The sequence below is a fragment of the Papio anubis genome, chromosome 5, assembly GCF_008728515.1.
Source record: "Papio anubis isolate 15944 chromosome 5, Panubis1.0, whole genome shotgun sequence".
NCBI lineage: Eukaryota > Metazoa > Chordata > Mammalia > Primates > Cercopithecidae > Papio > Papio anubis.
The window spans coordinates 150,459,313-150,476,750 of NC_044980.1; the positions used below are offsets into that span (position 1 = coordinate 150,459,313).

General features: G+C 35.7%; 1 protein-coding gene and 1 non-coding gene across 6 annotated transcripts in view; one reads left to right on the forward strand and one right to left on the reverse strand.

Moving 5' to 3' along the window:
• The window catches only part of CLINT1 (clathrin interactor 1), a 76,531-nt gene that overhangs the window by 13,046 nt on the left and 46,047 nt on the right, over window positions 1-17,438 (reverse strand). For all 5 annotated transcript variants that reach the window (XM_021939916.2, XM_021939914.2, XM_003900446.4 and 2 more), the window contains exons 5-8: window positions 17,271-17,435; window positions 13,442-13,619; window positions 9,707-9,953; window positions 7,829-7,898 (exon numbers count right to left, since the gene is read on the reverse strand). In XM_021939916.2, coding sequence (XP_021795608.1) covers window positions 7,829-7,898; window positions 9,707-9,953; window positions 13,442-13,619; window positions 17,271-17,435 — 660 coding nt within the window. The remainder of the gene's footprint in view (window positions 1-7,828; window positions 7,899-9,706; window positions 9,954-13,441; window positions 13,620-17,270; window positions 17,436-17,438) is intronic.
• LOC116275062 lies at window positions 12,908-13,014 on the forward strand. The gene has a single exon (XR_004184034.1). It is a non-coding gene; the product is annotated as a U6 spliceosomal RNA (small nuclear RNA).

The window sequence follows — 17,438 nt, forward strand, 5'->3', positions numbered from 1 at the left end:
GTAAATACTTGTGTTTTGTAATTTTAACGCATGGAAAAAAAAAATAGCTTTTTTGCTACTTCTAGATAGGTGTTTTTAAAAGGGTAAGACCCAAATTATAAGTCTGCAAATCAACCTCTGTGTGTGTAACATTACATTCTGACATAAAATTATATTTGTAAATACTACATGGGTAAGAATATTTACTTTTACCTATAATTTCAATTATAACATTATTTCAAGTAATACTCCTTTTTTTCTCAGTTTAGGTAGTGAAATAGCCCAATATCTGAAACTTTAAATAGTTGTCCTTACTTTTGTCTGTCCTTAAAGATTTCACCTCTTAATAGTCACAACTTAGAAGTCTACAGCAGTTCAATTATGGTGCTTTTAGTGTTATGTGAACATTATATAGGTTACATCACAGCTGCTTAGCCTGCAGTGCTTAGAAACTAGCCAGGTGGGACTGGAACATCTGGGCTGCACTCAAACACCACCAGGGACAGCTTCCAACATCTGGTGCCATTTCTGAATTGTCTTATCGCTGCAAGACATTCTGCCCCATCTGCTACACTCAACTGGGTTAATTAAACTAGAACCATCTCCCCTTCCTAATATATGGCCAACAGTAATAAAAGGAACAAATCAGTTTCTGATATGTGTGTACTTGGTATTTCTGTTTAATGCACATTTACTGTAGGTAACTATCAGCAGGCATAACTAATTCCTCTTTGCTTCAGCACAGATGTACATGCTCATACACACACATATATATATATATCCTCCCTCACCAGTTGACTAATGCCAACCAATGTGAAGGTGCTTCAATTCTATCAACACTACAGCTTAGTCTAATTTTTACTTCATCTAAAAGAGAGTATCACAGTGATCTGGTTTTCTCTTCCTTAAAGTTACAAACATTGTGATAAAATGTGACAAGGAACACAAAAGTTCAATGAGTTATATGTTTAAACCATTTAAACAAGCACACATATTAATAAAATCTAGCAAGTAAATGAATGCTTCAAACAGTTGCTGCTTAGTATTCATAAGTTTGTTTTCTGTAAAGTTCCTTCATGTTAAAAACATTGGTCAAGTATACTGTTGGGTAACAGAATGATAATCAATCAATTAATACAACATTAAGGGATTTAAAAATTAAAGATTATTTTAATTTGCTTCATTTAAGCAGTAAATAAACATCGATATATAACTTATTATACCAAACAAGTTAGGAGTTAAGGATTTTCTTTTCTTTTTTTCTTTTTTGAGACGGAGTTCCACTCTTGTCATCCAGGCTAGAGTGCAATGGCACGCTCTCAGCTCACTGCAACCTCCGCCTCCCAGGTTCCAGCGATTCTCCACCCTCTGCCTCCCGAGTAGCTGGGATTACAGGCGCCCGCCACCATGCCCAGTTAATTTTTTTTATTTTTAATAGAGATGGGGTTTTGCTATGTTCGCCAGGCTGGTCTCGAGCTCCCGACCTCAGGTGATCTGCCTGCCTCAGCCTCCCAAAGTGCTGGGATTACAGGGATGAACCACCGTGCCTGGCGGTGTTAGGGATTTTCAAATCTTATTCAGTCTAGGCTACAAAGAAAATACACGTTGAGGATAAAAGCTGTAGATCATAACTTCAAACTGGTAAGAAATGTTATTTTTGACATATCCTGTATTTAGTAATTCAGATAATTATCCTCCTTCTATCACCAAAACAGAAATTATATGATGTTCATAACTTATCTATCGCAAATAGTATTCCTCTCCATCCATATTACAGGGATTTTGATTTCAACATGAGTAGCTTAAGAATACTGGGAGCAAAGAATGGAAAGATGCATGTAACTGTTTTACAAATAGAAGTTGTCTTTCTCTGAAAATGTTTTTTCTCTCTAATCTTTTAAAGTGCCACATACTATGCTTTTACTGGTACTTTAAGAAATGTGATCTTCGGCCGGGCGCAGTGGCTCAAGCCTGTAATCCCCGCACTTTGGGAGGCCGAGACGGGTGGATCACGAGGTAAGGAGATCAAGACCATCCTGGCTAACATGGTGAAACCCCACCCATCTCTACTAAAAAATACAAAAAACTAGCCGGGCGCGGTGGCGGGTGCCTGTAGTCCCAGCTACTCCGGAGGCTGAGGCAGGAGAATGGCGTAAACCCGGGAGGCAGAGCTTGCAGTGAGCTGAGATCTGGCCACTGCACTCCAGCCTGGGCGACAGAGCGAGACTCTGTCTCACAAAAAAAAAAAAAAGAAAGAAAAAAAAAGAAATGTGATCTTCAACTTTGAAAACTGTCTCAAAAATTAAAAATCTCTTTATTTAGAAAATGTTTCTCTCTCCTAGGACTATCCATATCTATATGTATGATACTCATACCAAATTCCACATTCATTTTCTATAGTTAAGCATTTTCCCAGATAACTTCTATCTAAATTTATATTCTAAAGGAATATAAATAAGACTCTACCAAAAATTGCTGCATGTGGAAGACTGCTGATTTTCACAACAAGTGCTATCCTTCAAGATTCCCACATGAGAACTGTCATTATAAATGAGCCATTTCCATCTGCCTTTTCAGGGCAGCAAGGAGGTTATTTACAGTCACCAGCTGGGAACATGTTATTTCCCAAAGCAATATTGTGAACAAGAAAATACAGCTAAACTAGACAGTACTTAAACAACAAATGGAAATTTTCTTTGACAAAAAAATTTAATCTAGATCACATTAAGACAAACTTTTGCATGAAGAATTCTAATACACACAACATCAAAGCAATGGCAAAGTACAATAAAATATGTAAATACATGACAAAGAGTTATTATCTATAATGCACAGTTTTAGAATATCAATAAGGATGAATACTCCTAACAAACAAAGAACATGAACAGATAGTAACAACTGGCCTATAAAAATATGAAGTGTTCAAACTCAATCATCAATGCAAAATAAAATGAAATATTGTTTTCTCTTACCAAACTGAAAAAGCTTTAAAAGATGCTATTGTGCTACAAAATTTTGGAAAAATAAAAAAAGAACGTCTAGAAAACAAGGGACTAACTGGCTAAATTATAATACAGCCACCCAATGTAAGATTATAAAGCAATGAAAAAAAAAAAAAGATTATAAAGCAATGAAAAGCATTATAAAAGAATACCAACTATCATAAGAAAATGGTCGTGAGATCTTAGGTGAAAAGCAGTTTATCAACATACATAAAGAAATGAATAAAACCCAGAAAAATCCAAACAAATGAAGTCATATCTAAAAACCTGAAAAAGATTGGCCACATAATAAATGCTTAAGTAACTACATTCATAGAATATGTAGAAAATGTATTTTAAAAAGATATTCAGCAGATTAATACTTGATGTGTCTAAATTATGGCAAATCACTTGTTTTCCACCAAATTGAGCATGCATTACTTTTGATAATCAGTGAAAAAGAGAATATACTGAAAAAATTTTATTTTCAGTAAACTTAGTTTAAAACCAGAGACAACACCTACCCAAATGATAAGTTGGTGTACTAAGAGTGGAACAAGGTGAGTATTTACATGTTCATGTAAATGTCTTCAACTAACTAGTGATTACTGGGTACAAAGTAGCTGGTTCAAATGTAAATGTAATACACATTTTGGATTTGATATACCTTAATCCTTTCAAATGTTTCTTTTTAACTTAAAAAAAATCAAGACATACTGCAAGTCATTTAAGTTCTATCTGTATTGATTATGCTGAATTTTCTCTTCAACCTCATTTATTGTACTAGAAATATCTTGTGTAACAGTATGTTAATCAAGACCTAAATTTCTTAATTACAAAAGGACAAAAGGGACAAGTTGGACTTCTTTTTAAAGAGGTGAGATCAACTAAAAAAAGAAATGGCACAGTTTTTGGCATTCTATTTCCAATTGGCTTATTTTCTAAATATAGTCACACATTTCTTAATGACAGACTGCATTAGGGCATTAGGCAATTTTGTCATTGTGCAAACATCATAGAGTGTACTTACACAAACCTACTTAGCCTACTACATACCTAGGTTATAAGGTATAGCCTATCACTCCTTGACTTCAAATCTGTACATCATGTCACTATACTGGATACTGTAGGCAACTATAACACAATAGAAAGTGTTCATACATCTAAACATAAGAAAGGTATGGTAGAAATATAGTATTGTATATGGAACCATGGTCACATACTATGCAGTTCATGACTATACTTTAAATTATTTTTCATTTCTTAGAATGTTTACTTAGAAAGGTACTTTATGTAAAAGCCACTGAAACACTATTTGAGTACAGATTTTTAAAAAATATCACCACAATGGGATATTTATTGAGATATAAGATAGTCTCAAGTAAATCTTGATAGGTTTTACATATATATTTTTAAACTTGGTAAGATATTCTACAATGATTTTACCATATATACTTTTGAGAATGCTAAGAACATGTAATCACACACACAGACACACACAGGAAAATCTAAGCATTTTCTCAGAGGATATATTTATCTGGTGAGTGGTACAGATGCCATATCTGCTTAGCTTTACAGTTAGTGCCCACATTACTCGCATGATGGTACTATTATAAATATGGGCACATCTGGTAAATGACCCCCAAATGACATACCAAATACCAATGTTAATATGGTAGATTCTTATACCTTCTCATGTGTAAGTGCTAAAGATTTAATGTCCAATTTCCTTTCACTGCTGAATTCAATTTAAAAGATATTATTAAAATATTTAAATAGAGATTGGGAGTAACTAAATTTATGTAGTGATTTAAGCGGGAACTGCACAAACTGGTTAAACATATGGTTTCAAATAGGAGATAACTTTAATTTTTAAAAATCCTTCTAATATTAATCTTATTAGTTGCTTTTTATTAAGACAAAATAAAGGCAAGAAACCTTCTAGATTTCATTCAAACTTTCTCAGTTACTATATTAATATTAATTGCTACTTCTATTTAATTAGTCAAACTACTGTTTGCACTAGAGAAGAAAAACCACTCAAAGGTTCCTTGCCAAGTAAAGGAAGCATGTTGGTATTTAATAATTCTCTCTGTTCAAAGCAATCTTGATGTCAGGGAGGAAAAGTTATATCCACCCATCTGACCTTCCTAGTTAATTCTTCTCTGATTGCTCCATTAAAACTTTCTACAGATGCATGAAAGGGGCCCTTTAAATATTTCACACCAGGAAGTCCAAAATAGTTGATATTCTGTGACACTATATTTGTATTATATGACTACATGCTAACTACCAGTTAATTCTACAGTTCAAATCTTAAACATATAAAAATATATCACATAAATTGTTAAACGACTAATGTAGCTGTCTGTAACCTTGGGCATTACAGTCCAATCAAGTTTAAAGAATAATTTTAGGAACAGTTGGCAGTTACAGAAAAAAGGGAAAGGGAATTGAAGAATTTCAGAAAGTAGGCCAGCCGGGCGCAGGGGCTCATGCCTGTAATCCCAGCACTTTGGGAGGCTGAAACAGGTGGATCACCTGAGGTCAGGAGTTCGAGACTAGGCTGGCCAATATGGAGAAACCCTGTCTCTACTAAAAATACAAAAATCAGCCAGGCGTGGTGGCGCATGCCTGTAATTCCAGCTACTCAGGAGGCTGAGGCAGGAGAATCGCTTGAACCTGGGAGGCAGAGGTTGTGGGGATGGGAGGGGAGGGGAGGGGGTCAAACCAGATATCTGGGCCAGGTGCAGTTGCTCACGCCTGTAATCTCAGCACTTCGGGAGGCTGAGGCAGGCAGATCATCTGAGGTCAGGAGTTCGAGACCAGCCTGGCCAACACGGTGAAATGCTACTAAATATACAAAAATTAGCCAGGCACAGTGGCAGGTGACTGTAAACCCAGCTACTCGAGAGGCTGAGGCAGGAGAATTGCTTGAATAAAGTTCATGCCTAATCCAATAATTTTAACATAGTATGTGAGGAGGAGGAAATAACAGGGGGCTTTATATTATATTAATTATACTAAACTATCAATGAAAACTAATTTCCATCATAGACTTACACTTAAATGTTAATTTAAAGTTTTTTTTTTTTTTTTGAGACAGAGTCTTGCTCTGTCGCCCTAGCTGGAATGCAGTGGCGTGATCTCAGCTCACTGCAAACTCCACCTCCCAGGTTCAAGCGATTCTCCTGCCTTAGTCTCCTGAGTAGCTGGGATTACAGGTGCCCATCACCACGCCCAGCTAATTTTTGTAGTTTTAGTAGAGACAGGATTTCACCATGTAGGCCATGCTGGTCTCAAACTCCTGACCTCAGGCGATCTGCCTGCCTCAGTCTCCCAAAGTGCTGGGATTACAGGTGTGAGCCACTGTGCAGAGCCACAATTTGGCTTTGAAAAATCATTACACACAACTGGGAATAATAAATTTACTTTGCACATTAGTCATACTCCAATCTTACTGTCTACATTTTAATGCAAAATGAACTTAGGCTTGGAAAAGACTGTCTTTAAACAGAAGTTGTATTTGTTAAGCTGTTCTGACATGTCATACAATAGTTCATTAAAACTCCATAATCATCCAATGCAACCCTAAAAATACCAATTTTCTTGAAAACAACTGATCAGAAATGACTCAAAATCTAGCACACACTAGAAATCAAACTGAAGAAATCCCAAACCATAGATGGGATTGATGATTTCCCATCTATGAGAATTCAAGGTAAACAGTTCTTTTGCTGTATCCCTCTTTTTTTTTTTTTTTGAGATGGAGCTTTTCGCAGTTGTCACCCAGGCTGGAATGCAATGGCGCGATCTCTGCTCACTGCAACATCCGCCTCCCGGGTTCAAGCAATTCTCCTGCCTCAGCCTCCCAAGTAGCTGGGATTACAGGTGCCTGACACATGCCCGGCTAATTTTTGTATTTTTAGTAGAGATGGGTTTCACCATGTTGGCCAGACTGGTCTTGAACTCTGATCTCAGGTGATCCACCCGCCTTGGACTCCTAAAGTGCTGGGATTACAGGCTTGAGCCACCGCGCCTAGCCGCCCTCTTTAAATATGTTTGGTAATTACATACTTTCAGAGAATGTCATTCCTCTGACTGAAGCACTTGCCATTGTTTATCACTAGATAACTATTTGTAACTGATTAATAATTATTTTCTCCACTTGACCTTTGCATGAGAACAACTACTCTGTTTTAACATTCACAAGCACTCAGATCAGTGTCTGGTTCAACAAATATTTGTTGAATTAAAAGAACAAAAAGTTAAATGATCTCTAGGCATGCCCAAGGCAGCGGCAATTAAAATTTAGGGAAAGATGGTAAAATGTGCAGAGCAGTACATTTTGCTTATAAAGAAAGTAAAGGCAACAGCTTAAATGCAATTTTTTTGTTTCTCCAAGTTAATCTTAAAAAAGTAAAAATGGAAACTACAGATTCCAAAATCTTTGATGAAAAATTTCAGAAAAGTACATGATGCCTTGAAATATTATTTATTATTAATTAGGGAAGATGCACTACATCAGGTTATGAGGAGTCATTAAAATGTAAGTATGATAATGAATTGAGGATACTATTACTAACCACCAATAAGTACTGACCACAAATAAAGTTTTGCTAGTCTAAGGGTCAGTCAGAAAAAGGTATAAATTAGGGATAACTTAGAGAAATGGGTGTACATATAAAAAGATAAGCAAAAGTAACAACACAATAATTCCAAGTAATGCTCAAGACTAATTTCACATAAAAAATGAACCCAATGCAAATAAATAATTTCATTTTTCAATCTATCTTTTATTTGGCATTTTAAAAAATGACTCTCGAAACCAAGGTTACCAAAAAGAAAAGGCCAATGTAGAAGCTTACCTGCTGACTGGCTGGTGCCATCAAACAGATCAACAAGGTCACCAGATGACTTGCTGCTAGGCACTGAAGTCTGAAAACACACACATAACTCAGGAGCTTAGAAAAGATTGTTTTTCTAAAATCAGCTCTATCCATCTCTAATTCTCAATTTAGACATAAATACCTGTAATTAGCTTAATAAGGGTAGGGTTTTCTGGAGAAAGAGTACTGACCCTGAATCCTTATGGAGAGGCAGTAAGCACCTTTAAGTAACTCCATTCCCAGCAGTGAAAAGTCTCTTAACATCGACACTTTGTTTCCTACCTCACTTTTCTGACTGCATTTCACTGTGGAAAACGTTAAGTGCCAGATCCCACTCAAATCTTAATGCTATGTATCAGTTCATTTAAAAAAAAAAAAAATACCCTAGCATATGTACCAGTCCCATACAATATATTGAGTCATAATTGCCCAGGTATAAAATAAAAAGGCCAAGACCTTGGCCTGTTTACAAGAAAGCTCTCTAGATAATTCCAAGGCTTGAGATCCACTGGATTAGAGGTCAAGATCCTAAACAGCTCTAAATTTCTATGAATCTTAGCAATACTTATTGTTTGTGTATCACACAAGTTAGTGTAATTCTATGTTATCCGATATATTCTGGAATCTGTTTCATATTTAGTTCCCAAACTAAACTGTGAGGCCTATACCTGTAATACTATTTTTGTCTTCTCCACAGAGCTAATAAGCATCCTGATACCAAAATACCTATGTCCTGTATGTTCGATACATACATGCTAAATTAGAACTCAATTATTAGGCAATGGGGAAACACTAAGATCCTAGGCATGTTGATCTGAACTTGGAAGATTAAAATACTATATACTGTGATTCCAAAACACCTTTAAAAAGAGATTCAAATGAGTTGAGTAACTTCAACCTTCTAGACATTTTGGTGGGGGAGAAGGGTAAATGAAAACAAAAAAGAAGCTTGTACTACAAATATAAAATATTTATTGCACAGTGTCATATATTCAGGCTATACTACAAACTTATTTAAAATCCTTTAAGATACGTGATAAAAGTCTCAATCTATTATTAAAAAAATTATACAGATATCTGGCAAAAGCTGACATGGTATTTGTTATTGCAACTAAGTAGGCCTGGTTTTATTTTTAGAGTCACCTACAATTTGCTGGATACATTAGAAAATTGTTTTTCCCAGCTTGTAGTTATTTCTCTTGCAAAGACACAAACTGGGGAAACAGTAGTGGGGGAAAGTGATAAAAACAATAATCTAGTCTTTTGAGGCAAATCTCCCCCTTTGGCAGATTTCTGCTGAAAAGACTAGGGTTTGGTCTAGTAGGTGGATTTCATGTCTATGGTAAATAAAAACAAACGGAGATGGTACAAGCGGCAGTGCTTCTTCTGGTGCCAATCAGTAATGACTGTGAGGCAAACACACCTCCCTTTATAGGCAGTGTTTCTACATTAAATGAGATAACTTGCTCCTATATATCTCTTCTTACTCCCTCGTTTGTCATTTCTTAAAACTTCCAAATACTTCCAATGTTTTCTTTAGTGAATCTACTTGTGGTTGGTAACCAGTGTTGTCTAGAAGGGAACAGATGCACTACATTCTGATTCACAACCTTCCCCAAATGTACCAAAAGTGCCATATCTACTTTCATAGAAAATACCCAGACAATTATTCAGCAATTGGACAGGTTTCTTCCCTCAAAGAGATTTCTTATTATTAATGTCTCTGGGTAATACATGCCAGATAATATATAATTAATATGATTGCCTAGAAATGCCCAAGCCTACTAATGCAGAAATTCTAAGAGTGGTTTATAAAAATAAAACCATGTATAATGTGTAAACTACCGCCATTCCCACCTTAACTGAAGACTGAGGTGTGTGGGTTGAAGCATTCTGATCTGGACTTGCTTTGTCCCCTGTGTAATGTGCTGCTGCTCCAAGATCAATGGTTTTGGAAGGATTTGCTGTGCGCTTGTGTCTGGTTGTGGTGGTCTCTGTGGCCTGTGTGATATGAATATGCTTTGTCGTCACAGTCTCCTCTTCATCTTTGAATTCACCTTTGGGAGATCTGCCTCTTCTCGCTTTCTTTTCCTCATCGCTGTCGCTAAAAGATATTAAAAATGAAGCAAAATAATAAGATGGGATTATTTTAAAATGGGTCCCTTAGTGATCTGAGCTAAAGAATTTCAAATGCAGTAACTCCAAAATTTCAAACTTTGACTATTTGACAGGGATCAACAGAATGTTATCTAAGCTGTCTGAATAATGATATGTGTGTGCTGGGGAGGGGAAGTGGGAACACAGAGAATATCCTATATAAGTCTAAAACACTGCTACAAAAAAGTATTTACATAAATGTGCATAAATAAAAAATGTCAAAATAACTCAAGTTTTTGTTTATTACAGATTTAAGCTTAATTTAAAAATAAAATAGCAGGATATGGTATCAGAATCCACGATAAGACCCTGAGAGTTCAAACACTTGAATTTGATGATTATTTTCTTGACATGGATTGTGTGCAAATAGCTATAGTTCCACTTTTATAATACAATTCTGCATCAACTCTCAAAGACTAATATATGTACATAATATTAAAATTTCAATGGATGCTAAAAAAAGTCATACGTCTTAATTCAAATAATTAAACTCTTATCTGTAAATGCATGAAAATATAAGGGAATGCACTTTACAACTGTGCTATTTTACTATGGTATCAGGAGATCAAACTTTTACATAACTATGGAAAATGCTTTATAGAAAACAACTATATTTAAAATATTTCAAAGATAATTATCCTTCAGTCACATTCAAAAAAATTTTCTTTCCTTTTTCTTTAATAGTGAAAAAGATTTTAAAAACTAAAGAGTAAAAGCTGGGTTTTTCATATGCTAGGAATGAAAATATCAGCCCTAATCTGTTCTCCAGGAACATGTCATTGGGTTTTTTTATGATGTAAGTAGGAGACAGAAAGAAAAAAATTACTTGAAACATGTTCCATTACCTATACTACTTAATTTTAGAGCAGGTGGTTTAATTTATAAATATCCTGGAATATAATATTTAAAATTCTCCTTTAAACTATGACTACTGCTGATACAATTTACCTCAGACTGAACCACAGCAACTTGTACTTAAATATAAACCAACTTGGAACTTGTATAAATGAAAGATCAACAAGAATGACTTCCCACACAGAGCAAAGAGGTTAAATAGGAACCTACAAGTTCTGATACGCATTCAAAAGCCCTTACTAATTTCTCAACAACAAATGACCTGAAGATTCCCATCAGTCCTATAAGTAAAACTGAAATTTCTTACTTTTTTGGTGCCCAATTTTATTTCAGTGCAAAATAATTTGTTTACAAGTTGAAAATATAAATCTGACTAGCACACAATGAAATAAATGGAAGCTCCATATCTGATCAATGTTCAAGAATTCCTGAATGTAATAGTGAACCAGTAAGTATGAAATTCAGGTGACGTGCCATTGAGATTGAGGTCACATGCAACTTTGTCAAAAAATCTACTCTTCTTTCACACATACTTTAAGATCAAAAGTTCCTGGTGTGTCCTATCATTATCATGATAAATCATGTTCCCTGCATTTTCACTCTTTTAAACCTAAATACTCATTAAAGATTTAGAAGCTCTAGGAGATCCTGTCTTAGAGGCAACATAAAAAATAAAAATCATGGGAGAAACAGAAATAAAAGAAGGGAGACAAAGAAAGAAAAAAACTAAGGATAGAAGGGCAAAGGAGAGAAAGTAACAATACAGAACCCACAGAGATTTCTAACCAGCCTACACAGCCTTATTGTTTATAAGTAAAATCTAAGACCCAATCAGACTGTGTGGACCTGCCTGAAGTAACACAGTTAGTGATGGAACTGAGCCTGCCCTGGAATGCCTCTTTTTCAAGACTGTTTGAAAAACTGGAATGTGATCTTTGAAGAGCCAGAACTTATTTTTAGCACTTTGAATAAAACTATTTTACAACTATATATCTAGCTTTTTTATACTGAAAAAGTATGCATATGATAATTATAAACACTAAACATTGGGAGGGAAATGGTGCCCATTTCAAATATATGGAGTTGTTTTCTTCATTAATGTTTTTGTGGCCTGTATAAGTTTTGGCTTGGTTTGGAAAACATTATTGAAATTATGGTCATTATTCTGTTGGTATTTCCTGAAGAGACATTCCAGGGATTTAAAAGATAGGAAAATATCCTAAAAATACACTAATTAGACTGTATTTTTGTTTGGGCCTCTTTTTAATGATCCCTAATTCTGAATTATTAAGATTTTTGGCACAAGGTAAAAAAAAAAAGAGATGGTATTTAGTTACGAGAACTCACTTGAAGGCTTGGTTTCATCACTAACTGTGTTACTTAGGCAATTCCACACAGTGTGACTGGATCTTAGGTTTTACTTATAAACAATAAAGGCAAAATTCTTATGCTACTCTAGTAGATATTGTGAGGCACAAATGATAAGGGTCAAATTTACAAAGTAAAATTTGCTTTGTAAATTAAGTGCTATATGCATTACCCTTTATATTGTCAGAAAAATTGGTTTATAACTATATTGGTAGGTAAGAACAAAAGGGACTGCTGCAAAGTTCAAAGTATTGTTCCATGTAAAATGAAATACGAATGCCCTACCATCAGAAAATGTAGTTTATAAAAATACAGATCTGCTCTCAAAAACCAGTTCAAAATCCATTTGGATTGTTTTTCTGGTACACACTAACACAGAATCATAATGAAATGTCAAGGAAGCACTAAATTTCAAATCCTTTAACTTATGTTTAATTAAACTTAATATATAAACTTCATTATCCCTCAACATCTTAGGTCCCTGGATCATCTAAGGTCCAAATGCAAAATAATCTATACAAGTTTTTACCGGGGAAAAAATATCCAAGGGAAGACTACCAGCCTGAATAAAAATACACAGGATCAACTTCAAAAATAAGTAGACACTGGCAACATGGAAAGTATGTCAATACTAATTGCAAGTAGTGTATAACCTAGCATCTTAAAAATAGTTACACAGTGCTTGCTTCGACAGCACACATACTAAAACCAGAACAATACAGGGAAGATTAGCAAGCCCCCTGTGCAAGGATGACTTGCACATTTAAGACTTGTTCCACATTTCTGCACAGGGCATATTTAGGGCAGTGAAACTATTCTATAAGACACAGTAATGAGAAATATTATGCATTTGTCAAAACCCATACAAGTGTACAATATAGGAAACCCCAATGTAAACTACAGACTTTAGTTAATAAGTGTATCAATACTGACTTTTCAATTGTCAACAAATGCACCATAGTAATGCAAGATGTTCACAGAACCTGTTATGAAGGGGAAATGGGCATACGGCAACTCTCTGTACTTTATGCACAATTTTTCTGTGAGCTTAAATTGCTCTAAAAACAAATGAAGTCTATTTAAAAAAAAAAAAAAAAGGCCCAATTTCAGATAATGTTAATACCCCAAACAAAACCAACAAAAAACCAAAAACCCAGTGGCATAAATTTAGGACTCTTTCTAAGAGACCTGGGAGACAAAGTGTTAAAATACCTGCATCTTTCTGGAGAGTCTTCTCTATCTTTCCTCCGGAACTTGCTGATGGTGTCATCAATTGTGCTTCCAATTTTATCACTCAGCTCACCTAATTTATCACTGAATGGAAAAGCACTCTTGTTTTTATCCCACTCCTCATCCCATTTTGATTTGGGCTCAGGATCATATCTTTCACCTATATAGAGCATTAAAAAACAAGCAACTCTAAGGACATTAAATTCAAAAGGTATCTACAAGTCCTTATTTCTCAGGCTTTTCCTCATAATAAAATCATTTTCAAAGGAAAACAGAAAGCTCCCACAGTGCTGAATCAACACAATTACAGCAAGGCATAGCATGTAATGCCAGTCATTAAGTGGCAGGAATGCAGATTCAAAAGCTTTTGTTTATGAATACTTACACAACCTTAATGCACAGCACGGCATATCAGGAAATTCTTAAAGGCTACTGAAAGGAGCAGTGGAAAACACAAAACCAACACAAGCTATATAAGCAAAAGAGAAATGAAAATCTTTCTGTTTTTACAAAAGCCACTTAATATGTTATATTTTATTCCTGTCCCTTAATGGTTTCCCAATTTTCAGAAAAGTATTGGATAGCAACAGCGTCTTAAAAAATACAATCTGAGGGAACTCCACTCTGAATGCCACATGTCCCAGTAACCTAAACGGTCTCAATAACTGTCATTCCTCAGTATCAAACTAAAATAATAATTCAATGAATTTTCAAAGGATGGGAAAGCATTCCGTCATTACTGTACAAAGAAAGGATTACTCTAACTACCAAAAACTACACACGCTAGAATCAGGAAGTATGCTCAAACAGTAGTCCAGAACAGTGTCAACCAATTCAAACATCCATTCCAAACATATGCAGAGACTGGCGAAACTAGAGCCTCTGTGTGAATTTGCGAATGCAGAGAATAGATCCTGGCAGTAAACAAAAAACCCAAAATGTCAAGATTTGTTTTAGTCCTTGCCCTTAGGGCCCTGAAGGAGACATAGGAATTACGGACACAAAATGAAATTCTTTTATTTCCATGTCCAAATTCAACTTAAGAAGCAAGAGTAGAAGGTACAGAGAGCACGCGAGGTTTTTTAAAAAAAGAAAACATTCAAAATTAAGGCAGGTTGGAAGAAAAGAAGGACAATGAGGAACAACAAAATAACTGAAAAGTGGCTAATGAAGCTTTTGTGTTGAACTTTTGCTTTTAGGATCTAAAAGGATACGATACACAGTCTTTGGAGATTGAACAAAATCATTCTGCTGAATTGCCTGCTAAAATTGCAAGGCTAAAATTTTCTGTAAGTGTTTAAGGATTTTAACATATTTACTGAATCTGGAAGTGACCACCAACTTAAAGAAAACACGACAAAATGAAGTTTTCTAGACAAAATTTAAAACAGGATGATTTTTTAAAAATAAGTGATTTTCCAACCATGTGTATGTACATTTGAACAACAGTGTGATGAACTAGACTTTGGAAAGAAACACATTTGCGCAAAAAATGGAAGTGGATGAAAACCAAACTGATTAGCATGGTCAGTATCATACTGAATTAGTGCTAAAGATACTGGATACTGGCAAGACATTATCTAATGTCAGAATGAAAAAACACAAAACTGGCCGGACATGGTGGCTCACGCCTCTAATCCCAGCACTTTGGGAGGCTGAGGTGGGCAGATCACTTGAAGTCAGGAGTTTGAGACCAGCCTGGCTGACATGGCGAAACCCTGTCTCTACTAAAAATACAAAAATTGGCAAGGCATGGTGGCTCCCGCCTGTAGTCCCAGCTTCTCAGGAGGATGAGGCAGGAGAATCACTTGAACCTGGGAGGCGGAGGTTGCAGTCAGCTGAGATTGCACCACTGCACTCCAGCCTGGGTGACAGATCGAGAAGAAAGAAAGGGAGGGAGGGAGGGAGGGAGGGAGAGAAAGAGAGAGAAGGGGAGAGAGAGAGGAAGGAAGGAAGGAAGGAAGGAAGGAAGGAAGGAAGGAAGGAAGGAAGACAGGCCGGGCACAGTTGCTCACGCCTATAATCCCAGCACTTTGGGAGGCTGAGGCGGGCAGATCACAAGGTCAGGAGATCGAGACCATCCTGGCCAACATGGTGAAACCCCATCTCTACTAAAAATACAAAAAATTAGCTGGGCGTGGTGGTGGGTGCCTGTAATCCCAGCTACTCGGGAGGCTGAGGCAGGAGAATGGTGTGAACCTGGGAGGCAGAGCTTGCAGTGAGCTGAAATGGTGCCACTGCATTCCAGCCTGGACGACAGAGCGAGACTCCATCTCAAAAAGAAAAAAAAAGAAAAGAAAAAACACAAAACTGCTAATAGTGATTAGTTAAGTCTGAATAATATAAACCATGAACAATAACTTAGCAAAAGAATGTGATGCAAACACACAGGATATCCAACTCTACCTTTAATACAGATACTGCAGTTAGTGCATTGTGACTTGAGTTTGAAAACGTATTCAATTTTCTAAGTTTAGCTGATATAATTATATATCATACTGGCAAAAAGAAAGATACAAGCAAGAATAGTGTGGAAATAAGTTTCAAATAGCAATTTCTATTAAAAACACATTAAGTTGCTATAACTACTTTCAAAAAGCTAAAGAATAAAATTACTACTTGGGTAAATAATCCAAAAACTTCAGACTTCCCCAAATAGAAACTCCAAAACATTATTTATACGCTTTAGGAGAAATACTTTCGCCCAATTCAAAAACTGACTTGTGGCTGACTCTGGTGGCACTGCCTATGAATTAGCCCTGTCAAAAAAAAAAAGAAAGAAAAAGAAAAACCTGACTTGCATATGATGTTTCAATATAAAAAAGGGAATTTTTCTACTGTTAGAAACATCCTTAAACAGCTAACTAAATGCAGTATTTTTTGAGAGCGGAAAGCAGAGGAACAAATTGGTAAGTATATTTTATATGTTAAGATTTTTACTTGGTTCCACTGAAGGAGATACGAGACCTCAATATAATCCAAATATAAACATATATAGTTGGGAGGAGCTGGAGAGCCTCAGTGAACAGCTGCTAAGATACACAGCACTGGCCTGTCTGCATACACACAAAATGACCAAGAGATTGTCAGAGCTCACAGAAGACAGAACAAGTCCAAAGGGACATGCCGTGAAAGACAGTTCTGATTTTGTGTATCTGCTTCAAGCACCTATGCCCTATTTTAGAGAAACTACATTATTACATTAAAAATAAACATGAAAGATGAATGTTCTAGCTGCTCTTAAATGTATTGGGAAGAATAAACAAAGCAATAGGCCTAGATGAAAATCTGAGAGTACTGTCAGTCATCTTTTATATGTCAAATTATGCAATGCTTAAATAAGGAAAGAGAGACTGAGGCTGGAATGACTGACAGGAAGCTTATCTGGTTTGGGCCAAAAATACAGCTAGATTGGGGTTTCAAATTAGAAAGATGAATCTCCTGATCAAACTTTATATTTTTATACTCTAAAATCTAAGTTATAGAAACTTTCTTCCCCCTTCTTTTTAAAAGAATGGTAATCCTAACAGGGAAGGGTATACATCTGTTTTAATCTCTGTATGTCACCACAAAGTACGCAGTCATTTAATTAGCCATTAACGGTTAAAATCCTATTGCCAAACCCACAACTTAAAAACTAGGAAGATTCATGTGATAGTAGAAGCCAAAATTAGTACTGTGTGTATTTTAGTATTCTATGTATTCCTAGAAAAGAAAATTAGCATTTTGGTCTTTGGTATTTCACTGATTCTTAAAATATACTCAAGATGTTAAGCTGATGCTTAGGTGTCAGCTTGTCTTTGATACTCACTGTATCTGAATCCTCCAACACTGTCTGAGGAAACCCCAACATACTTGTCTTTGTTCTTCTTTGCTTTCTTTCGCTCTTCACGAAGTCTATCGTCATCCTGGGCAAATTCAACCAGTTCCTTCACCTTCTGTCGAATATTTATACCTTGATCCTTGCCATGCTCATCTA